The 24,035-nt window shown below is 40.7% G+C and overlaps 2 protein-coding genes across 6 annotated transcripts in view; both read left to right on the top strand.

The window, feature by feature from the left end:
* Nucleotides 1-1,183: 1,183 nt before the first annotated feature.
* LOC123983264 (PI-PLC X domain-containing protein 1-like) lies at nt 1,184-4,214 on the top strand. Its single transcript, XM_046069454.1, has 7 exons — nt 1,184-1,209; nt 1,331-1,453; nt 1,979-2,103; nt 2,192-2,323; nt 3,197-3,343; nt 3,489-3,687; nt 3,763-4,214. Exons 2-7 carry the CDS (start codon nt 1,345-1,347, stop codon nt 4,002-4,004), a joined length of 954 nt encoding a protein of 317 aa, XP_045925410.1. The 5' UTR covers nt 1,184-1,209; nt 1,331-1,344; the 3' UTR covers nt 4,005-4,214.
* A 14-nt stretch (nt 4,215-4,228) lies between these two features.
* The window catches only part of spata20 (spermatogenesis associated 20), a 57,283-nt gene continuing 37,476 nt past the window's right edge, over nt 4,229-24,035 (top strand). The window contains exons 1-13 of one of the 5 annotated variants that reach the window (XM_046069450.1): nt 4,417-4,533; nt 5,956-6,118; nt 6,388-6,516; nt 6,597-6,661; nt 6,892-7,046; nt 7,146-7,289; nt 7,611-7,812; nt 7,909-8,039; nt 9,205-9,309; nt 9,911-9,985; nt 12,719-12,931; nt 13,222-13,414; nt 16,391-16,559. In XM_046069450.1, the coding sequence (XP_045925406.1) occupies nt 6,407-6,516; nt 6,597-6,661; nt 6,892-7,046; nt 7,146-7,289; nt 7,611-7,812; nt 7,909-8,039; nt 9,205-9,309; nt 9,911-9,985; nt 12,719-12,931; nt 13,222-13,414; nt 16,391-16,559 (1,562 nt within the window). In that variant the 5' untranslated portion in view covers nt 4,417-4,533; nt 5,956-6,118; nt 6,388-6,406. Of the gene's footprint in view, nt 4,534-4,961; nt 4,981-5,048; nt 5,171-5,955; nt 6,119-6,387; nt 6,517-6,596; nt 6,662-6,891; nt 7,047-7,145; nt 7,290-7,610; nt 7,813-7,908; nt 8,040-9,204; nt 9,310-9,910; nt 9,986-12,718; nt 12,932-13,221; nt 13,415-16,390; nt 16,560-24,035 lie in introns of those variants that run through there. The other 4 variants (XM_046069453.1, XM_046069449.1, XM_046069452.1 and 1 more) reach the window with 4 other exon arrangements.

Genomic DNA, 24,035 nt, shown 5'->3' with positions numbered 1-24,035 from the left:
TGATTAGTTTGCATACAGGTGAGTCTACTCTGTGGCCACAAGCAATTATGGCTTATTTTGGTAAATACTAAAATATAGTGTAAAAGTGGCAGAAGTAGCCATAAAGTAAGCAAACTAAGTTTGCTTGCATTAGCTAACATTTGCCACAGTGAGCTACTTGTCATTCATTCATGTACAACAAAATAACCTATGGTCAAAAGCATGCTCTGGCTTTTGGAAGCTTTGGATTTGTCTGCATGTATATTTAAGACTCTTTTTTACAAGATTCTCATTTGGAAATTAGTCATCTGGAAATTGTAGAAAGTCAGCAGGAGATAAAAACTTTCAAGCATTCAAGGAACTTATGCTTATGTTTGCTTTATTAGCTGGGTAGCTGCAACTGATAAAATCTGCTAATGACAACTTTCAAAAAAATTGAAAATTAATTCATTAATAGCATATTTTTTGAGAACAGAAAGCTTTAAAGGTGCACCAACTAAGGGAAGAAGGGCTTAGTGAGTTTGGAATCAGCACTTAAAAAGTAAAAGTTAAGTATGTATACATGATGGTAAGAAGGATTATGTTCCAACCCATTACATTCAAGACAATGACATGGTGGCTATGCTACATATATTTAAGATACATAAGATGGCATGTATTTTGAGTTATAGTGAAGGTATAATCACAATTTTCCTTATAACACAGAGCACTAGATACTGGACTACGTGACACTGTCAACCTCATCTCATTGCTCAGTGGTCTTTGCGAGATTTAAACATAGAACTTCAGACGTGATAATAAGTGGAGTGCCCCTGGTAGTACCTGTTGAGCAAACAGCTTCCATCCATTTTGTGATTCTAATCATGTTTTAAATGTTAGCCTATATACATGGATACAATTGTACATGTCTTTAAAAGCACTTATATTATTTTAGTCCACTGATTTAAAGATCACATTTAAGGACCGAAGTTTCTCATGATTACTTGCTATATCTATCTATTGGCCTTAAGAGCACACTGATGGTATGAGGAAGTTTAAACAGAATGCCATTTCATCTTCCTCTGACATTCCAGTCTATTTTTAGTTCCTCATACAATGGGCTTCCTGGTGAAAAAACCTGTTGTACTTCAGTAGATACACTTGCTTCTCTATGATGAAATCAGTTCTTTGTACAATAACGACTTGTCAAATCTGAAGTAAAAAGAACTCAAGAGAGGCTGGAAATAACTGGTAAGTACTGTTCCTCTAAACATTTGATCTTCTTGTATATACTTTTTTTTTGGCAATCTAATAGCCACAAACTACTACATTGGCAAGAGTTTGAGGGGTGACTTTGAGTTGTTTTATGTAGAATTTCAGATTACAATGTTTGCTGAAAAAGGCAAAAGGAGAGAAGTCACAAGATACTGTGACTGGATGTCGCAATTACCACCTGAACTTCACAACATTCCTCTCTTTAATCTGGCCATACCAGGTATGAAGCTTAAATAATGTTACTGACTGCATTGCTACTGCATTAAACTAATACACAGCACCCAGTTTTGACAGTGCGTGGGTTAAGGTCATCAAAACTAACCTATTTTCACTGTCATGTGAAAAACATGTATCACCTTAATAAGCTACTTTTAAAAAGCCCTTTTTGCGCTTTGTGACAGTATTTTTTATCAGATTTGACAATGGGTTTTTAAAATACTTATATATTAATATATATATTATATATATATATAATTAACATATTTAGTTTAAGACATATAAGATTATAAGATTGTCGACAGCCATGCTCTGTGAAGCACAGCTGTGCATTGAGCAAGATGCTAATGTCAGCATGACATACAATCACAATGCTAACATGCTAAGCTAATTTTAAGCAGGTATAATGTTTACCACGTTCACCATCTCAGTTTTAGTGTGTTCACATTTGCTAATTAGCACTAAGCACACTAAACACTGTGTGTGCGTGTGTGTGTGTGTGTGTGTGTGTGCACTTCATATTTCCTAGGTAGCCATGACTCAATGAGTTATGACTTGGACATCAACTCCTCTATAATAGAACCTGACAGTCTGAAACGTTTCAGCAAGATTTATTGTGCACGTAAAATAGTGCGCAAATGGGCAATCACACAGGTAAGTAGTGTTAAAAACCTGTCAAAAACAAATGTACTTTTGAATGTAATAAATAGAGAGCGGCGTGATGTAAGGACTTCTGATGCAGGAGGAGACCATCACAAAGCAACTGGATGTAGGAGTCCGCTACTTTGACCTGAGGATTGCTCGCAAGGCAAATGACACTGACCCCACTAGATTTTTCTTTTATCATGGGCTGTACACGCAGACTGATGTGGAGGTAAGGATGGAAATGTCATATAGAACCATAAGAACATTGCCCCTTTTCATTATATAAACATAAATACTTATTTAGAAGTAAATAAACCTTTGTGGGTAATTATTCACCACTATTCTCAGGAATTATTTTAGGCTTTCTGCATTTTTAGTCTACATATGTGACTACTTCTATGTAATAAATACATAAATTAATTACAGAAAATATAAGTGAACACACGCTGAATAAATAGACTGCAGGTCGTCCCAGTGTACTAGTGGATTATGAAGCTGGGGATGTAATTGCAATGTCCCAAATTCGAGTCTTGCCAGAAATCTTTATTACATGTCATCCTTCTCACTCCTCACATTTCTTGTCCCATCTATACAGTCAGCTAAAAATAAAAGCACTAATGAATTACTTTCAACTAACATTTTAGAGACTTGAGGTGTGTGAAGGGGGACATGAACTCATCACGGCCTCTGCCTTCTTTAAATCCTGGCTACAGCCCTGAACATTGTAAAGTCAGATCTCTGAGAAAAAAACATTTCAGCATCCCTCTTAAGGTTTGTCAAAAGTGGACAAATTACCACCTGAAACAAGGACAGTAAAAATGCACAGGCTCTATATGGTATCATGCATACCCACAAAAGGTCAAATAAGATCAGAATAACTTTTACTGTTGGTTTGCAGTTTAGTTTTTATCATATAGTATATATATTTGACAATGCATTTACTATGAAAAAAAATCTTTTTCTTTTAAATGTAGGCCTAGATTTAAAAAAAACAAAAAAAAAAACAACGAGGTACAGCCATAGACTGTGTAACAGAGAATATAGGCCTACATTTATTTGATGCCAACTGTATTAAAAACTACTCTTCTGCACTTGTGATCAGACTATTCTCAAAGTCATAAATGACTGGGCGGAGAAGCACCCCAAAGAAGTCCTCATCCTGGCTTTATCCAACTTCAAAGGGTTTACTGAAGAGGCCCTCCACATCCATCTTATCAACTTCATCAAAACCTTGTTTGGAGCCAAACTGGTAAAGTATACTGAATTTTCCTAACGAGATCAATAAGTCAAACATATCTCATCATCAAAGTACCTACTGTAAGCTATATGGCTTTAAGATGAAAATAACTTGAGCTTATACCACTTATCAGCCTATATATTTATGTTCTTTCAAGGTATCAAAACAGGCCAATCCTACCCTGAGGAAATGCTGGGACCAAGGCACAAATGTCATAGTTTCATATGATTATCCTGCGATTCTGCAACCTGAGATCTGGAGTAAAATAACTTATTACTATGGCAACAGTATGGACCACAAAGAAGTTGAATCAGAACTTCGTCAGGTTTTGGAAAAAGGAAGGCCTCCTGATCCCTGTAAGTTTCTCATAATGATGATTCAAGATCAGAGACATTTTAAAAAATGACCCCCCCACTTCTTCTTGGCTGCAGGTTTCTTTGTGTGTGGCTTGAACCTGACTCTGCCAGATGATGCCAGGATACTCAAGTACATCCTTCGCCTTTGTGACAACTTTGTCAACGTCATACGAAGGAGTCTGCCAAAGCTGCTGCGGTGGGTGAAACAGCAAGCTGAAAAAACACCTATGAACATTGTCGCCTCGGACGTGGTGACTCGTGACGGCTTCGTCTCAACGGTTGTCAACCTTAATGTCTCTAAACATGTGAAAAGATAGTGGAATCACGTCTCGTTTAATTGTGTCTTTCTTTATTACAATAATAATTCTGTGTTTGATTTTTTTTCCCCTGTACAACAAATTCAACCTCTTGCTCTCTCATCAACCAATGATGTATTATTGGAAGAACCCACACACACTGTGATTGTTTTCAATGTGCCTGGCCCGTTGGCGCCACCATGTGTCAATTTCTGGTCCTGCAATAAAATGTTCGCCTCATGCCTGGAAATTTGGGCTGGTGTGTGTCAACAAAGTAGCTAACGTTAGCTTGCTAAAGTAACTAAGCTTTAATTTAGTGGATTAGGATGTTAAGATTAGCATGGCGTCGGTCAGCGTCCAAAAATAGTCGCGTGGATCCTGCACGCCTTTTGACCTCAGCTTTTATAGGAGGTTGTCGTCCAGTGAGTCCACAGCAGAACTCGGGGGGTTACAGCATTGACACTAGGTGCTACAGACGAATTCCCCACCCACCACCGAGCGATAGGTTAACGTTACCGCTCCTCCATCCCCAGTCGGCCTGCTACATAAGGTAAAGCCGCCACGGCTAATGGGTTGCTAATGCTAGATGTGCAGTACTTTGACAAGTAGCAGCAGACACGCCTAGCGTTGATTTAGCAACAATATTAATGGCACGTCAAATTGTTCGTTAAGTGTTTACTTGCTTTGCTGTTACTGTAGCGATTGTGGAGGTAGGACGAATAGAAGAGCCACGCCAAACTCCATTACACAATCATACAAATAACAAATAACCCTAACATTAACTATTGCCATGAGACATACTCTTGTGAGTACAGACATTTAACCAAGGTCCAAATGCCTCGTCTTTTAATTCGGCGTAACTAGTTACATAATCCAAGCAGCATCTAGCTAGATAATGTCTAATAATTTGTCAGCATTTCTAACTCGGTTGCCTGGTAACGTTAACACAAGACCACCTTCTGCTAGCGGTAAACTAGCTAACCCCAAGTGCCCTTGGGTAAATAAATCTAATAGATACGTGTCAATTTGCCGTTTCTATTTCGGCCGACTTTCAAGAAATAGTCTAATGTATCCGAAACTATTTTCAGTCATGTCTTCCGGGGCAGGAACCTTTGCCTATAAGCAAAGTCACTTTAAATTTGTAAATATTCAAATGGAAGTCGACATGATTGTCCCATTGGATAACAGTTAAGTTACAGTTCTTGACTACTGCAGCTGGATCTGCTGAACAAGCTTCTTCACGATCAGCTAGTCGGCAACGTGTTATTGCTTTGTTAGTTTAGTTTTAGTGGTATACATTCTGGTTTAAACTAATTATAGCAGACTAATGTAGTAAAGTTAACAGTAGCTTAGCTCTACGCTGTCAAATCCAGGATTTTAAGTGGTGAACATTAACGTTACACTGGCAATAAATGCAGCCCTTTCTACATTTCATAGGCAGATATCGTACTTTTTACTCTGCTTCATTTATTTTGATAACATTAGTCACTCTTACTTTGCAGATTGTGGTTGATAATAAAAAATATAATCAACAAATTAATTATGATGTATTATTATGGATAAAGACCAGACTTAACTGATCCCTTGGTGAAATTCACAAGCTACCTGGCAGATAAGTGAAAAATAAGCCCCACCTTTACCAGCTGCAACATTAAAATGAACATATAAATCATCAATTATTTTAGTTATGTAATGTAATATACATTATTCTGAAATGAGCCTAAATGAGTACTTACTTTTTGTACTTTAACTATATTTTGATTCTAATATTTTTGAAATTGAGATTTTGAATACAGGAATTGTAGTGTCTGCAACAGAGTATTTCTGCTCTGTGGTATTGCTACTTTTACTCTTAAGTTAAAGATCTGAGTACTTCTTCCACCACTTCATTTCTGTATTTGTTATTTTTCTGCAGTGTGACAGCACTACTATACACCTGTCTGATAGCAGACAGCTTGACTTGTCATTGCAGGAAAAGCACAGGTGTTATGGATAACATTACATAGTGATGGCTGCAGTTAACTGTCCCAGAATGCAAACCTGCATAATCGCCCTGCAACTGGAACACCGAATTGGAATGCAACCGTTTGTTGCATTAGTAATTACATCTGTGCTTTTATTTCAGTCAATGACAGGTATGTTGAACATCAATGAAGCTTAATAATAGAGCCATCAGGGGGTGCCATATTTCCAAATTAGCTGTTGATGAAAACAAAAAAACAATAATTTTATAGCTGTCAGTGTCATTTGAAAAAAAAGAAGAAAAAGTCATGCTCTTTGGGATATCTTTTTTAATTCAAGACACACAGAATTAACCTTTTGTAAGATTTCTGGCTTTTGGAGATTTCTCTACATTACCGCCAACAAACAGTGACTTAAATTGTAAATATGTCCATGTGTCCAGTTCATCTGTCTTTCTGAACATGGCGTCAGGGGGTGAAGGGCCGTCATCCACCCCTCACAGACACACCAACAGGCTAGCCAAGGAGAGGTCGCCCTACCTGCTCCAACATGCACACAACCCTGTTGACTGGTGAGTGCCTTAAAGCTAAAGAGAGGTAGACATTTCTGAAAGCTGATGTCGTATATAAACTGATGTCATGCTTACTCCAGGTACCCATGGGGACAAGATGCTTTTGATAAAGCAAAGAAGGAAGACAAACCGATATTTTTATCAGGTAAGAAGCGCCTCTTACGCCTGGTTTTCATTTTGTGGACACGTCACTCTGAATTTCATTGTGAGAATTTTTTTTTACTGCATGTAAATTATACCTCTGATATGAGAGACAGTAAATTGGGAAATGGAAACACTCACTTTTCACATGATGTCATACTGTCTTACTGTAGTTGTGCTTGCACTGGACAATGACACGTCTGTTTCCTTTAAATCTCCCTCTCTGACCACTAGTGGGCTACTCAACGTGCCATTGGTGCCATGTTATGGAGAGGGAGTCTTTCGAAGATGAGGAAATTGGCAAAATCCTTAGTGACAACTTTGTCTGCATCAAATTAGACAGAGAAGAGAGACCTGATGTGGACAAGGTTTACATGACCTTTGTACAGGTGTGTGTGTGTGCTCACAAACGGTTTTCTCGCACAAGCCTTTTATTTTTGCTCTACTAATATTCTCTCATTGTTCTTGGTTGTTGCTGATGTCTACAGGCAACAAGTGGAGGGGGTGGTTGGCCCATGAGTGTGTGGTTGACCCCTGACCTACGTCCTTTCATTGGAGGCACCTACTTCCCTCCTAGAGACCATGGAAGTCGACCTGGGCTCAAAACAGTTCTCACCAGAATCATGGACCAGGTAAAACTTGATTTAGTCTTTGAGTTTTACAAATTATGATTTATGTATTTCTTTATCCCCGTGTTTGACCCATTGAAACAGTTCATTTCATGAGATATAATTGGTATGTATGCGGAAGACTGGGCTTCACAACAGCATCTAAGTCATCAACAAGTGCGAGTATGTTTACAATGCAAGAATGACAAAATCTTGAGATTTTGAGTTGACACAATGCATTTTAAGTTTTTTTTTGTTTTTTTTAAAGTTATGTAGTTAGGTCTCAGCCTTGTGCACAGTCTTTGTCATCCCTACATATTCACAAGTATGACTTGTGATCCTCAGTGGCATAACAACCGTCCTGCTTTGGAGTCCAGTGGGGACAGGATCCTTGAAGCTCTAAAGAAAGGTACTGCCGTCGCTGCAACCCCAGGAGAGAGTCCCCCACCGGCCCCAGATGTTGCTAATCGCTGCTTCCAGCAGCTGGCGCATTCCTACGAGGAGGAGTATGGTGGCTTTAGAGATGCTCCCAAGTTCCCCACACCAGGTAGACAGAACCGCAGTGGACATGTTTGGACTGGGCCTATTGAATGCACTTCATTTGACTCTGTTTCTCTTTCCCTCCATCTCCCTTCCTCCATAGTGAATCTGATGTTCCTCATGTCTTACTGGTCTGTGAATCGCTCCACCTCAGAAGGAGTCGAGGCTCTTCAGATGGCCTTGCACACACTCCGCATGATGGCGCTGGGAGGCATCCATGACCATGTGGCACAGGTTCATACACATTTGAATTGAAAAGCAATTTGAAGACTTCATTTAGGCCTCTGCGAGGTCAGAAGGGCATTTCTCACTGTTTTCTGATATTGTATTGACTAAGTTATGAATTAATTGATAAAGACAGTTGTCATCAGATTAAGTGATAAGCAGTGTTTATCTATTACAATTCACATCAGGTATGCAGGTCATTTAAACTGCATATTATTTTCAGACAGTATACAGTATCTCACAAAAGTGGATACACCCTTCACATTTGTGTAAATATTTATTTATTATATCTTTTCATATGACAACACTGAAGAAAATACACTTTGCTACAATGTAAAGTAGTGAGTGTACAGCTTGTAGAACAGTGTAAATTTGCTGTCCCCTCAAAATAACACAGCCATTAATGTCTAAACTGCTGGCAACAAAAGTGAGTCCACCCCTAAGTGAAAATGTCCAATTAGCCATTTTCTCGTCTCATGTGGCTCGTTAGTGACAACATGATAATGACCCCAAACTCACCTCCAAGATGACCACTGCCTCGCTAAAGAAGCTGTGGGTAAAGGTGATGGACTGGCCAGGCATCTCTCCAGATCTAAACATCCACCAGCTCCAGGGAATGGAAGAGGAATCCAGTGGCAACCTGTGATACTCTGGTGAACTCCATGCCCAAGAGGGTTAAGGCAGTGCTGGAAAATAATGGTGGCCACACAAAATATTGACACTATGGCGAGGCAATGCAAGGCAAGGCAAGGCAAGTTTATTTGTATAGCACATTTCAACAACAAGGTAATTCAAAGTGCTTTACATAAAACATAAAAGCAACAGGGAAAGATAAAAAAGTTTAAAAGCAACATAGCGAAATAGAAAAAATACGCATTACAAAATAATAAAAGCTACAGTGCAGTGTATAATTTTGGGCCCAATTTGGACATTTTCACATTTGGACATAGGGGTGTACTCACTTTTAGACATTAATGGCTGTGTGATGTGTTATTTTGAGGGGACAGCAAATTTACACTGTTATACAAGCTGTACACTCACATTGTAGCAAAGTGTCATTTTTTCCACTGTTGTCAAATGAAAATATATAATTAAATATTTAGACAAATGTGAGCGGTGTACTCACTTTTGTGAGATACTGTATATGATGCCTCGTGATGTATCTCTTCCGCAGGGTTTTCATCGATACTCCACAGATTCCTCCTGGCATGTTCCCCACTTTGAAAAGATGTTGTATGACCAGGCTCAGCTGGCTGCAGCCTACATAACTGCCTCCCAGGTGTGTATCTGTGGCTGTGTGTATGTGTATGATCTTCTTTGTTTATCTGACAGGGTATCCGTCCATCATTCTGTCTCTCTTATCCAAGTAATTAATCCCCATATTACCCATTCAATGAAAATCATTGACGTGAGACTTTGCCTCAGAGTTAATACAAACACTCATAATGATATTGAATGTGCTAATACACACATATCACAATTGGGTAATATTGTAAATTGTATGGCTTGTTGTTTTCAGTTTATGACCAATTTTCACTTAAAACATTATTTAAAAGTTCAAATAGATTTGAAGCAGTTTGCACTGCACTGGACAAGATGTAGCAATAAGAACTGGAATCTGAATACCATAGTTATTTAGTTTTCTCATGAGTGTATGCTGGGGTGGCCTGTGAACAGAGACAGAAACTAATTAGGACGCAAACATGCAGGCAAATGCATACAGACACACATACTGTGCACACATACTGTGTTTAATAAGGGTATAGAACCTTCTGCAGTTACTGTCCTGGATATAAATCACATGACGGTATCCTTAAGGTTATGTTATGGTGGAATCATGATTGTCAGCAGGTGTGTGCCATGTGTTTCTGCTTTTCCAGGTATCAGGTGAGCAGCTCTTTGCAGATGTGGCTAAGGACATACTGCTCTACGTCTCCAGAGACTTGAGACACAAGGTGAATCATCTATAGCCTGTGTGTGTGTGTGTGTGTGTGTGTGTGTGTGTGTGTGTAGTGTATGTGTGCATGTTTTTTTGTTACTGGTTTTACAGGGACCAGATGTCCTCATTGGGGCACCAAGGTGTCGGCAAATATTCTAAAGGGTTTTTTTTAGCATTAAGAAGATATAAAAGGGAAGTGAGAGTAAGGTTTAGTTTTGGATTAGGATGTAAGTGAAGGTTACTGTGTTTGGGAATGCATGTTGACATAGTAAATTAATTATACGCAGAGCAATATAAACAGCAGTTTGAAGTTTGTTGTCACAACGTCTGTATCCACTGCTGACAAAGCACGGACATTAACTGTAAATTCAAACAGGAGAAAATAAAAATACACATGATAAGCATGTGCTTGCCTGTGAGAGTGCGACTGTGTGTTCGTACATCCTCGAGGGCAAGGGATGGTTCTCCGTTGACAAATAGCCTCTTAAACCCCTTGCTCTCCTGTGAGGGTCAACCCTTTTTTCTTTTTGATTAATGAGTCGACAGCAGTGAACGGAGTACACAATTAAAACCTCACTCGTTGTAATCATTATCATCCCCAAGATTTATTATGTAATTATAAGCTAATGAATTAACGTTGTAAAGGTAATTTACCATGGGCTGTATGTTTCTTTTGTGCTACTATGTCTGGGATTTTCCCTCAGTGAGGTAGACTCCTCAAGTTCCCGTCATGACTGTAATAGTACTATGTTTGTACTTTGTTGGGAGTTGCCCATGCGCAGTACCTAGTTATGGACTACTAGCCAATCAGAAACAGAGTAGGATGGTATTGTAATCCAAAACAAAACCACTTCAGCCTCAGCCGTACATGTTAGAGCCCGGGTTTGATCCCGAAACACTGGCAGAACAACCGGAACCAGCTTTGCAACTTAGACTTTAGCAAGACGTTTCAGAGTGGTAAGTTTTTAATTAGTGGCAAATTTAACTTTCTACACCACAGTAACAATTTATTCAACAACATTTATGTCCATTGACTGCCTGGAGGGTATCAAACGCTAACGATTTTAATTTCATATTTAGTTTTAGGGCGTGCCACATTAGCCACTAGGCTAACGTTCTGAATACACCGCTCTCAGCCCCATCGTTTAACACAATACCAAGCAGTAATTCAATCGAGCTAGAGCTGGAGGTTGTATAGTGTGTTTCGTAGAAAGTGCTTTTACGGTTTTGAAGGAAAGTTAAATATTTTCTGGTTTTCCCTCTTATGTCCAATGGCTACTCTTCCTCGATCAGTTTCCTGATCGACAGATAGCTTTACTTGTTGATAATGCTGGAGTAACCGCTAGCTACTGCGAACTGGAGCTGCCGTTATCAGCTGACTCTGCAGTAGTTAGCAGCTAAAGTAACTGCTAACGTCAAGTAAAGCTATCTGTCCATCAGGAAACTACGTAAATCACTGAAAGTTGAGGCAGAGTAGCCAGTGGACATAAGAGGGAAAACCAGAAAATATTTTCCCCATAAAATATGATTTATTTTCACCAAAATCAGTGAATCAAGTTACAAAGTTGTGTTTTTGTACTGTAATCAGTGAGACCTAGCTTTGCATAGCCAGACCTCCACACATGGTGTAAGCGCTGTGCCAGCTAGTTGCTACCCCTTGGGAGGCTTCTGGGAATATGGCCAGTCAGAAGAAAGTAGGGTTTTAGGGAGGTGAAGCCTTACAGAGACCGGAGCTAAAACTGAGTGTTCAGACAGAGGGTGAATAGAGGTGCTGAAGCAATGGACAGCATGAGAAAGATAATGTGTTTTGTGAACACTGAGGCATGTAAACATTTTTAGTAGACACCCAAAATAAAAGTATGAACCTGAAACTGAGCATAACATGGCTCCTTTAACTGAAGGTATCTAGTGGTGATAGAGAGGGGTCTTGCCTTGTTTCAAATGTCTCCAGCAAGATTGGAATGGGGTACGTTGCAGTTTATGTGGTGTGTATCAAACACCATAGGCCACTGTGACATCTACTTACGTATTTGAATTGAACTATTGTTTAACATCTAACTCTGATTCCACCCTCAAATGTTCCCAGTGCTAAAGTGTTTAACTTTATTGCCAACTTGTAGCCAACCTGTATACTGTAAGTGGGTCTGTAAATTGTTTTTACCTCTGTTTCCCAACTTCAGGTACCATTAATTATGAGATTATTGATCAGTGTAGTAATGTTGAAACCTTTTTCAATGATGAAACAAAAATATCCACCCTGCTTGTTCTTTGAAGACACAACTACAGTGCAAACACATTGCACTGTAGTTAAAAGACCCAACTCTGCTGCTCTTATAACAGCACCTGTCATGTAGATGTTTTTTGATGAATGAGGAGAGGAAGCTAGCAAAGCGTGATTTACCATACTCACACAGTGTGCGGGTGAAAATCATTTGTTCCGCATTGATATTAAATAATAGAGTGAAACTCTGTAATGTGCACGTCAACATTACCTTATTAACATTTAGATAATGGATTTGTGAAATCTGTGAATCAAAAAAAAAAAAAAACTCAGCTTTTCGCATGTTATCAGTAGTTGTTCATCATCGTCTATGCACTATATGACAGCATTGGAGGAGAAATGTGAAGGCGTCTGTATATACCTTACTTACCTCATATGTAAAATATTTATCTCAAATCAGCTTGCCGGTAAAATAGCAGTTCTCTCTCTCCTTCCACCTCCTCCATTCTGGTCTATTGTCCGGAACAGTCAGGGGGTTTCTACAGTGCAGAGGATGCAGACTCTGTCCCAGTATCGGGAGGGCCTGAAAAGCGTGAAGGGGCTTTCTGCGTTTGGACAGCCTCAGAAGTTCGGGAGCTGTTGCCAGATGTAGTGGAGGACGCCACTGGCTCTACCACGCAAGCAGACATCTTCATGCACCACTATGGGGTGAAGCTTCAAGGCAATGTAGCTCCAGAACAGGTACTTGTGTGGTTGGATGGAGGGAAAGACAAAATTAGAAAAACTACTCTTAATAAAATTCAGAACAACTAGGCACAGATATAGTGCTTATGTGGACAAATTAATCAGAAAGCCATGAAAATAATCATGTAGATTGAAGAGAAAATGCAGACTGTTTAATCAGTTGTTTTATTTTATTCACTTTGAGGTTTTAAAGCTGGTCCATTAAGGCATTAACATGACATCTGTTGCAGTCGGTATGAATTCATTTCTGTGAACACCCTATTATCCCCTGTTCTGTATGTTGCCAGGACCCCCACGGGGAGCTGCAGGGCCAGAATGTGCTGATCGTGCGTTATTCCGTGGAGTTAACGGCTGCTCACTTTGGCATCAGTGTTGGGAAAGCCAATGAGCTCCTGGCCTCCGCCAGAGCCAAAATGGCAGAAGTGAGGAGGAGGCGGCCGCGCCCACATCTGGACACCAAGATGTTGGCCTCCTGGAATGGTAAAGTCTAGACATGTTTACACATGTGTACAAAAATAGAACTAGTGTCATCATCATCTCATGCAAGTGAAAGTGAGAGTAGTGCATCTTAATGTTCCAGTTGACTTAGTGGTAGACAAAATTGACAAATGATTGCTGATTGCTGAATGATTGATTTTTAATGAGGCAGTTGAATTATGTTATTAATCACCATGTCACTATAATGAAAGGGAAAGTGCAGACTGGTTTACTGCACTCATTCTTAAGCGCAGTGTCCATTGCAGCGTGAACCTACAGCGCTCTCGCTCTCAGATAAAAAAAAAAATGCAGCTACATCGTAGGTTCTTCCATCAAAGTACATTGAGTTGAAAAGCCTTCCTCTGATGTGTAATTCAAGGTTCAGTGTGTAAGATTTAGTGGCATCTAGCGGTGAGGTTGCGAATTGCAACCAACTTTCCAGTCTACCACTGCGCCCTACCCTTTCAAAGAGCGTAGGACAGCTACGGTGGCTGACACAGCACAAAATGTGTCTCTTCTGAGACAGCAGAGAGTGGCCAGTCAAGAAATGAGGTTTCTTTAGGTATGTTTATTAAGAAATTACATTTACTTAATTATAACAGTAAATCCACAGGTTATTGTGACTTGGCCACTGACAGATAACATGGAAAATCCAAGCAAAGAGTCTGAACCACTGTCACTGTTTCAGCACCACAGTCCATTATAAAACACTTAATAGATGAAGTTTAGATGAACATTGACAAGGGAAACGAATTCATTCTCTCTGTGATTATGTGTCCTCGCCAGAACTGTCCGCCAGCAATAATATCTGGCCCGCTGCCAGATTACGGTGCTTTTGATAGCAGTAAAAATTATAAATAAATAAATACTTTGATAGTGGTGCTGAAATAGATCTGTCACATCAGCAACAGTTACTCACATAATCACTTCCTCTTTAGTGCAGTCGCCGCAGAATCCATTTGTTGAAGAGAGAAAAAAAAATGTCTTGAGGTGGGATTGAACAAGCAACCTTTGAGGTAACAGAACACTACAACAATTGTTTCTAATATTTTGCCTTATAATTTCACCCACCATCTAATGGTTAAAAAAATTGTTCCAATGCAAAACTTATTTGCCGACCCCTGCTCTATATTATTACTACATCTTCTTCGAACGTACGTATTCAACATAGTGATGAGTGTCTATACTACCTGAATTCTACCAGAAGTAGAACAAGAAGAACATACACTCTGTAGGCTGTTTGTCCGTTTTCAGCTACTGTAGAAACATGACATGGAAGGGGGGACCCGCAGTTATGTAGATAGAAATGGCTCATTCTAAGGTAATAAAAATATTATGGTTCACAATGAAAACATAGTTATGGATGCATTTCGTCAATAGATCCTCAGAAATATAACACACTGGACATTTAAATAACACATTAAAAGTTTCTGCTTTTATTTTGGTTGAAGTACCATGAGCCAGTCATGTTCTGTGCATTGGACAGATAATTGTATATTTTTTTTTATTCCAGACCCAAAAACACCATACCACATTAAGTTGGTTAACTTATAAATGCATTGATACATGGAACTGGCCTGGTCCATGAAGACTGACTGAGTTCCACCACAGGGTCGCCTGAGGCAGATTTTCTCCCTGTCTTGACCCACACAGACTCAAGATGCTGTCGTTGAATGGCAAAGAAAGGCTTGTGGGTTTTTTTTACAGCAGAGACAAAAGAGATGTGTTCATTTATCAAAGTCATGAAAATGGTTTAACGTTACGTGTGTGTGCAAAGCTAATAAGCTTATAAAAGCTATAACAGTAAAATATGGGTAGTGTTCTGGTTGTGTAGTGAATTTAATGGTAACGTCACTCTGAATTTACAGGTAGATGAGGCTGTTAAACTTGCCTGTGTGCTAAAACAAAAGGCGAAGCAAGGCACATTTATTTCTATAAGCATTTTATAAACAAAAGGTTTAGGCAAAAGTGTGAAATTTCTTAGGGTGTTAATACAGAAACTTTATATAAAAATTCTCATGAAACAGAAACAATAAGTGATCAGATTTTATTGATATGAAATCAAAAATTTGTATTATCCCTAAAAAGCCCAATGAGAGCATTCCTAATGTGAACGTGTTAGAGTCTCATTGGTAATCCTACAAGAGTTAAATTATCTTGTTGATTATATACCATCAAAGAATAAAACCACTAAAGAAAAACCCAACACATTGATGTGGTCACTTCAGATGTTGGTGTCGCTACCTGCTGAAGTGCTTTACATGTGCTTCTTCTTCTCTAAATCAGAACAAACTACTGCTGACTGCCAAGCAGGGGCATTAGAAGAATTAAAGAAAGAAGGAACTGTTATAGCCACACAATTTACACACATATACACACACACAAATATTCATACAGACATTTATCATTAGCTGTATGAAAATGTGTGTAGATTATTATAGAGGCGCTAGTTGTCCCTTTCTATTAGTGTGATGCCAATTTGGACACCCCTCAACATTGTTTATCCACTCTCTGATGTGATTAATTACAAGAACAAAAAGCACACCACACAAACACACTCTATACAATGACAAAGTTTGCTCCTAGGGCTGGTGTCTCAAGACAGATTGTGTTAGTCAGGTAATGAGGCTCTGCGATCCCGAGAACTTTCCAATTAGACGCAAGACTTCCCTTCTCCTCTCTAATGAAGGAAGCTTTCCATTAATCACCTGTCCTCCGCTGCAACACTTTGAAGACCGGGCTGTGCACTCGCCAGGCTTTGATACACGACATGAAAGAGGAGTGGAGGGAAAAAGGGGAGGAAGTAATGGATACAGTGAGGGAAGAGAGAAGGAATGAGGGAGAACAAGGAAACTTCAAAAAGCGTGGGAAATAACTAAGCTGGGACTGTGGTGTGGCTAAACATCGGTACCTCCACGAAGGGAGGACATTTTATACCTAATCATCCCACCACTATCACTTGTTCTTTGGTCCCCTCAGGTCTCATGCTCTCGGCCTACGCTCGTGTTGGAGCAGTTCTGGGGGACAGGGCCTTGCTGGAGATGGCGGTGCAGGCTGGCACCTTCCTAAAGGAGCACCTGTGGGATGCTGAGCGGCAGACAATCCTCCGATCCTGTTACAGCGAAGACCAGATGGAGGTGCAACAGATGTAAGAAGAGAGTTTTGATAATGTGGCAGTTGAGATTTAAAGGCCCCAAACCCCTTTTTTCTCAATCATCTTGTCATCATATAAACGATTGGATCGAATACGAAAGCACTACTTTCTGCTAAAGTTAGAACAGTTTTGGGTATTGCACTGTTAGATTTGAGTGTGTGTGTGTGTGAGAGAGAGACCAAAGAGGTGGTCCCATAGTGACTGTATGTTTCAAAAGATGATCTGTCACGGGTCAATTGTGTCCTTAATTCAGTGCATTTCTCCGTGCATTTGTTTGTTTCCAGTTTACACGGGAATCGCTGAACTTCCTGTAAATAGTCCGGACCATCCAAAATATGCTTTCATACTAGAAAAGAACCGAACCATAGTTCAGAATGATCCAGACCGAGACTACTCTTTTCGTTGGACCAAATTTCGTCTGTTTAGTCCGGACTGCGGTCCGGCGGATGTTTAACACCTGTAACATACAGGAGTTTCCCAGGAGAAACAACAAAACAGGAGGGAGATGGCCTTGAAAGAGTGGAGAAAGCTGGGAAAAACAGTGTTGGCAGCAGGGTCTGAAATTTTCACTGCCTGCTCAGTTCCTGCCATTGTGGTAGGTAAATCATTTTTTTGTCCGCTGCTCAGAAATTATATCTGCCACTTTTTAAAACGGATGCACTAAATGAATGAATGAGTTACATTTAGGCATAATTTAATGTAATTTTGTCATTCAGTGTCCAATAAACTGTAGTTATACAAAAACATTACATGCATGTTTGCATGCACAAAGGACCTGTGTCTTTTGGTACAAAACAATCACTCCACCTTACTTAACAAGGTGTGTGGGTTGCACGTGATGCAGGCAAGTGCGCAGATTGCCACAATACGCTAACCTTACTACACTTTCTGCTCATTTCTCTTGTCTGCCAAAGTGGCGGATGGCCTGACAATTTTACCTGCCATTACCAACAATTTACCGGTACCAGGTGCTACTTTCAGACCTTATTTGGCAGGTATGCAAGTGGGTATGGCACTGTTATGTTACACCTACCTGTTAAGCTCTAACAAGTCAGTCACTTGTCTCTTTTTCCTTGATGCCTGAAATAACAATTTAACCCTTTTCTAGCACCGGGACAGTAATGCATTAATATGTACTTAAAGGGACAGTAAGGGATTGTAATCCGATATGCTCTTTGTTAAATTTGTTGAATATTTCCCCACGGTTTGCTAGCTCTCCATTTTGTGTGGGCTCTGATATTGATAGCCGAGAAACAGCCAAAGAGGAAAAGGTCTGGAGAGTAAAATCAGAGAAGAAAGTTGTATGACCAGGGAAGGGCGAAGGCGTTTCAAGGTTTATGGGAGCAAGACACTTAGCCCCTAGTTGCTCTGACATATACAGCAATTGTAAACTTTAGATAAAAGAGTAAATGTATAGGCACCGGTGAAACCTCGGCTATTTGAAATTTGGGGGGGGCGGAGGTTCTGAGGGAGCACTGAAGGGATGGGTGTATTTTTTGGGGAGTTATATATAATTAATTAAGATTAAAGAAACAAAGTAGCACATTTATGTAAGAGAGAGTTTCACTTTGTACAGGAGCAATAAGCAGTTGTTGTGCTGGACGAGGATGACTAACTGTTTAAACAGGAAACGAGGCTCTTGGGATAAAACTGGTTAGGGCAGGAAACATGTTCGCATGCACTGCAGTAACCTGGTTACTGTAAAACTGCATTTACATGCACAGGTCAGTAATGAGATTTCTCTTCTAGCCTCGATCATACTGTATATTTGAAACAAGATTGGCCATATTTTAAGTGGATTATAGATGCCTGTTGAATGATATATGATGTCAGAGCTTTTGAACTGACAGCACATTGAGAGGAGAGGCTCTGTAGCAGGAGAATATGCACTTTATCTTGCTGATTGTATGTGTATGAATTTAGCATAGTACATGCGTACTGATCGACTATGGTGAATTATTTAGAATTACTTATCCTAGTTTTGGTAAAACTAAACACGGCCAAGTAATAAGGCTCCTCCAGCAGAAATGTAGCTGTGTTTAAAAAAAAAATATATATATATATCTTGTATCCTTTCACCGCATGACAAAAAGGAAGCTGAATTTCTCATTTACATGACATTTAAGAAGTCAGGTTACTCCACACAGCCAGCAATTACGTATACTTACAGATCGGCTGGTGGCGGCATTCAATCCGGTAATTAGACTGAGAGTGCTCTTGAAGCCTCAGAACATAAACACACATTCTCACACAAACAAACACACAGTGCCTTTTTGATTGTACACCTCCACTCCAGGTGTCCTTGATCCTTTGGCCGGCCCTGTGCCCTAGTTACTGTGAATGAGTGAGTGTGTACCACCGAATCAGCAGAAAAATGCAGGAGACCCGCAACACGCATGGACAGACACACACATGTGCCTAAACACTGTGGCCTTGTTCTACGCCCTCCATCTCATTTATAATTGTCCAGTTCAGCATTTATGTCAGCAATGAAAAGGCTTACTTAGGCCCTTTTCGTAAGCCTGGTTTAGTTTTAATATGTGGGTAAATCACATATGGGCTGGGCAGTCATTTGCCAGGAGGAATGGTAGGTGCTGAGACTAACTGGGTTAATAGGCTGTGGAGGTATTGAGGAACTGATGCCTTAGATTTTCTGTGGCCTGGCCTGGATGATTGAGAGTCTTACTACTTTCTTCAGGGACCAGAGGGAGGCCTGAGAATGGGAATGCTGAGACCAAGATGGTGCTGCAGACGGCTGCCTCTGGATTACACTCTTGTAGTGCTTTTTGTGTTTTTGTTTATATACCGGTATTCTGTTTTCTGCCGTCCCTCTCTGGTAATATTTACCAGAGAAAGAGCTCTTAAATATTGGACTTTAAACTTCTCACACTATTCCACCGCTCTTTATTGAATCTGGAACTTTCTCAGAGTTATTAGTTTGAAGAGCAGCAGCTCTGGATTGGTATCTACCGAAGATGAGGCGCACTGGTTGATCCGAGACAGGGTTTTCGCACTGCGCTCACTTCTATCCACCTGGCGAATGTCCACTCTCAGACCAACAAAATGGACCAACTGCTGCTCCTAAATAATCTAACTTGGACTTTGGCAGACCTGCCACCCTCAGTTTTACCGAATCCTGGTTCATCCAGCACATCCCAGACAGCGCACTGTACCTGCCGGGATTTAATCCTTCTCCTTATGTTCAACTATGGTATGAAACTAATGGAGGACTATGGAAGGGAAGACCCTGGTGTCTATACACTCGGCATCGGCCTTAATATTTTGTTAAAGCTTTTTAAAATATTGAAAAAGATGTTTTGAAAATTTAAGACATTGAATACAGCTTTTAAAACACTGATCAGTCATCACGAAAATCTTTTACTGTGATTTGTGCTTGTGTAGTTTTTGAACCAGGGATGGATTCATGATACACCAGCAGCACCCACACAACCCACACCTAATGTAAACAAGACTACTGAACAGTATTACAATAACTTTAGTAAAACAGAACAAGAGGAAGGTGTTGCTCTCAGGAGGCTAGAAAGAGCACATACTGGCACAGTGGTATACCTGTGCAGTGGAAATCTGCATCTTTCCAGAGGAGTAACTAGTTTAAATCAGTGTATTAGTGTAATATTAGATAAAAGTTTAATTTTAATCTGATAGTATACTGTTAGTATGTTAATATAATAATTATTTGATTTACTATATGCATTGTTATTTTATGTAATAGTACACTATAGCCCACCACTAGTTTAAAATTAATTCCAGTTGGACAAAACAGCAGTTTCATGTTTGTGAATTGTTTTCATGAATTAAATCCTTGTGCAAGGAAAATGGTCTATATTGATCACTGAATTTGTTAATGCTACTATCTCGTCAATAATCAGAACCATGCAGAAGTTCAACATTTGAAACTTTACAGTAGCACGTCAAACTATTTTTATGTCCCGCCCCATCCAGGCTGTGATTGGTCAGTTGATGAAAAGTGAAATTCATCAATTCTATGAAAGGTTGAACATTTTTCAACAAAAGGCCACACCTGATATAGCTGAATATCCAGCTAGCCAAAACCACAACCTCCTTATTTTCTCCCTACTTTCTTCTGTCTCACCGCTCCAGCTGCTGACTTCGCATCTCTGTCTTTGTTTATGTAACAAGCTGCCCAAGCCAGCTTTGCGTTGTGTCCTGCCCGCTACTCAGGACGGGGTGTTTTGAATGATTAGCAGCACGGCGGACAGGGTGGGGGCGATTATGTTAGGTTGTAGTTTCGACTAAAACCTTCCGCACATACAACAACCAAACACCCTGGTTCACAGCGAAACTCAGGCAGCTTCGTCAGACCAAAGAGGAGGTCTTCAGATGTGGGGACAGAGACCTGTATGACCAGGCCAGGAACACGCTGACTAAAGAGATCAAAGCAGCTAAGAGGAGCTACGCTGAAAAGCTAGAAAACAGCTTCACAGCCAGCGACCCTGCGTCAGTGTGGAAAGGCCTGCGGATACTCACTAACAACAGGAGACCATCCCCCAACACTGCTGGTACTCAACAACTGGCTGACAAGCTGAATGGTTTCTGCTGTTGGTTTGAGAAGCCCACAGTCACACCTCTCCCCCATTCCAACTCCAACTTCAAACATTCACCTTCCCCCACTGCCACGCTCTCACCCCCCCTCTCCGACCCCTCACCTGCACTCATGATCTGTGAAGAGGATATGTGCCAGCTCTTCTAGAGGCACAAGATCAGGAAGGCTCCTGGCCCAGACAGTGTGTCTCCATCCTGCCTGAAAATCTGTGCAGACCAGCTGGCCCCCATCTTCACACAGATCTTCAACAGATCGCTGGAGCTGTGTTAAGTTCCCTCATGCATCAAACGCATTAAATGCCTGTCGCCCTGACATCTGTTGTCATGAAGTCCTTTGAAAGACTGATGTTGGCCCACCTGAAGGACATTACAGGCGCCTTGCTAGACCCCCTTTGTTGACCTGTTTGCCTACAGGGCTAACAGGTCAGTGGATGATGCAGTCAACTTGGGACTACATTACATCCTGCAACACCTCGACTCTCCAGGGACATATGCTCTCCCCCTTGCTCTTCTCCCTCTACACCAACGACTGCACCTCAGAAGACCCATCTGTCAAACTCCAAACAAAAACAGTCAAACAAAAAAACTTCGCTGACCGTCCTGATCCGGGATGATGATGAGTCTGCCTACAGATGGGAGGTCAGCTGGCTCTCTGGTGCAGTCAGAACAACCTGAAGCTTATCACGCTCAAAAGTATGGAGATGATCGTGGACTTCAGGAGGAGCGCAAGATAATCCATCCACCTCACAGGTGTGGCATATCAAGATGCTGATCAGACAGCGTGGGTATTGCACAGGTGTGCCTTAGTGCCCGTGTCCACCAAAGCGTTTTTTACTAGCTGAAAACGCCTGCTGCTGTACTGAAAACACCTAGGTGGGAGCGCTAGGGTACGCTTTGGAGGCGCAGCGTTTTTTTGAGACTCTGTGGTTGCTATGATACATAATATCCGTGGAGGTGATGTGTTGCAAGTAGGCTAGCTAATTTTACTGTGTAGAAAATGTCACCACAAAGTAGGGTAGGCTTACTTGCTCTGGCCCTTGCTCTACATGAAGAGAAGGCTGAAACATGAGTGCACAGACTGTCCGTAGGTGGGTTCATGAGATTTTGTTGGCGAGGAAACACCTCGGTGAGGACATTGCCATGTTACAGGAAAGGTATTTCCCTCAATTAGAACTAAGGGATCTCGCCCAAATCATGATGAGGTGCTCCAGACCAAAAATACATCAAACACGTGTTCTAGTGCTCGGCGAATGATACTCAAGGAAGACTAAAAGTGCATTTGTTAGGCAACTTTTTTATCCACGGATTAATACAGACCTGGTGCACTATTTAATATTCACAGCACCACGAGGTTGCATGTTGGACTGAGTCATAAGAAACTACAGTTTGTGTGTTATTTTATATATAATGGCACAGCATAATAGTTTACCAGTTCATTCTGTAGCACGAGCAACCATATTCTCTAACATAAAGGTCGCTGCTGTTGTAAAAATGATGGGAGTCATGTGTTTACGTGACCCATATCGCCCCAGAGGTTTTTCCCTCTACGGCTTATTCAGGGGGAATTGAAGTAACTAGTGTGTGAGTGATGAGAATCATTATGAAGCTATTATTATAAAACTGTCTCTGAGTGCTATGATACGGGAGAATGACAAGGTGTTTTATCTTTGCTCTCAGGGAAATGACTCATTTAACACACACTGTTGAAGGTGTGAGTGAACAGGCTGTTGAGTATTACTGAAAGGCTTTTACATTTTTGTGTTTATGTGTCAGCGAGGCCCTCTTGAGGATTTGTCTTAAATTGGCATCCCTGTGGATGGAGTCACATCAGCCAGGTGACACGTCGCTGTGTGAGATGAAGGGGAGTACAGGTACAAATTACCAAAGTTGTTTTACAATAAGTATAGTACCAAGAGTAGCAACGTTTCGATCTTGTAAAAAAAAAGCTCACAACCTCTGAAACTGACCTTAATAAAGTTTACAGCTTATTTGTAACCTTGCCCCATCTGATAGACTGACTGTAGCGATGTGTTGTCATGTCAGATCAGCAGTTAGTCTCATTTACTGCTTGGGAGACTGATACCTCCCATAGAGAAGCTTAGAGAAACAGCTGCTCTTTATCAGAAGGGGAGAAGTTAACCAGTCTTGCATTTGCCAAACCAACCAGTAAGTCCCCATCCTTTTAAGTTGTTCCCTTTTATTAACACTTCTAATAATGTATAAGTCGCACCTTGGCTTGTCGTGGTTTGTTTTTGAGTGTGAAACAGGCTGATTGTTGCACATTGTTGCAACCGATTGGGGCCACAAGGTATTTTCTGCTTTCCAACCAGAAGATGGACAGTAAGGAGCCCCTTAAGGTCAATTTACACTTCTGTGTCGAGTCTACGCCGTAGCCAATGGTATGGGCTATGGCCATCGTATGCATTTATACTTGTTCGTTGGTGTCAGCATTGCTCTGCAAGTACACCGCCAAAACACTAGTTGGCGGTCATGCAGCACACCTGGACACACCACCAGTCACTGAACAGATCTCTGCCTCACTGCCACAAACAACTGTCTCCACCTGCTGGCATGTAAAGCCGTCTGCTCCCAGCGCTGTTCCACAGACTTCTATTCCTGTCATCATCACGCATAGACCAGTAAACCGAAATGTGCACATCCCACACAGAAATAATAGTAATCTCTTAAGGATTAGGACAACTGCACCAACTCCAGCACCCAGAACAAACTCATTTAAAATGGCTCTCTTCAATGTGAGATCACTTTCAAGTAAGACTTTTATCTTAAATGATTTTATCTTGTCTGCAAATCTAGATTTTATGTTTTTAACTGAATCCTGGTTGCAGATGAATGACTATAGCCAGCTAGCTGAACTGTGTCCGCCTC

The sequence above is a fragment of the Micropterus dolomieu genome, linkage group LG14 (assembly GCF_021292245.1).
Source record: "Micropterus dolomieu isolate WLL.071019.BEF.003 ecotype Adirondacks linkage group LG14, ASM2129224v1, whole genome shotgun sequence".
Classification (NCBI taxonomy): Eukaryota; Metazoa; Chordata; class Actinopteri; order Centrarchiformes; family Centrarchidae; genus Micropterus; species Micropterus dolomieu.
This window is presented reverse-complemented; position numbering and strand designations above follow the sequence as displayed.

Coding starts and splice junctions, on each gene's coding strand:
- LOC123983264 (XM_046069454.1), top strand. CDS start 1,345: ATGTTTGCTGAAAAAGGCAAAAGGAGAGAAGTCACAAGATACTGTGAC. Junction 2,104..2,191: donor GCAAATGGGCAATCACACAG/GTAAGTAGTGTT, acceptor CTTCTGATGCAG/GAGGAGACCATCACAAAGCA. Junction 2,324..3,196: donor ACACGCAGACTGATGTGGAG/GTAAGGATGGAA, acceptor ACTTGTGATCAG/ACTATTCTCAAAGTCATAAA.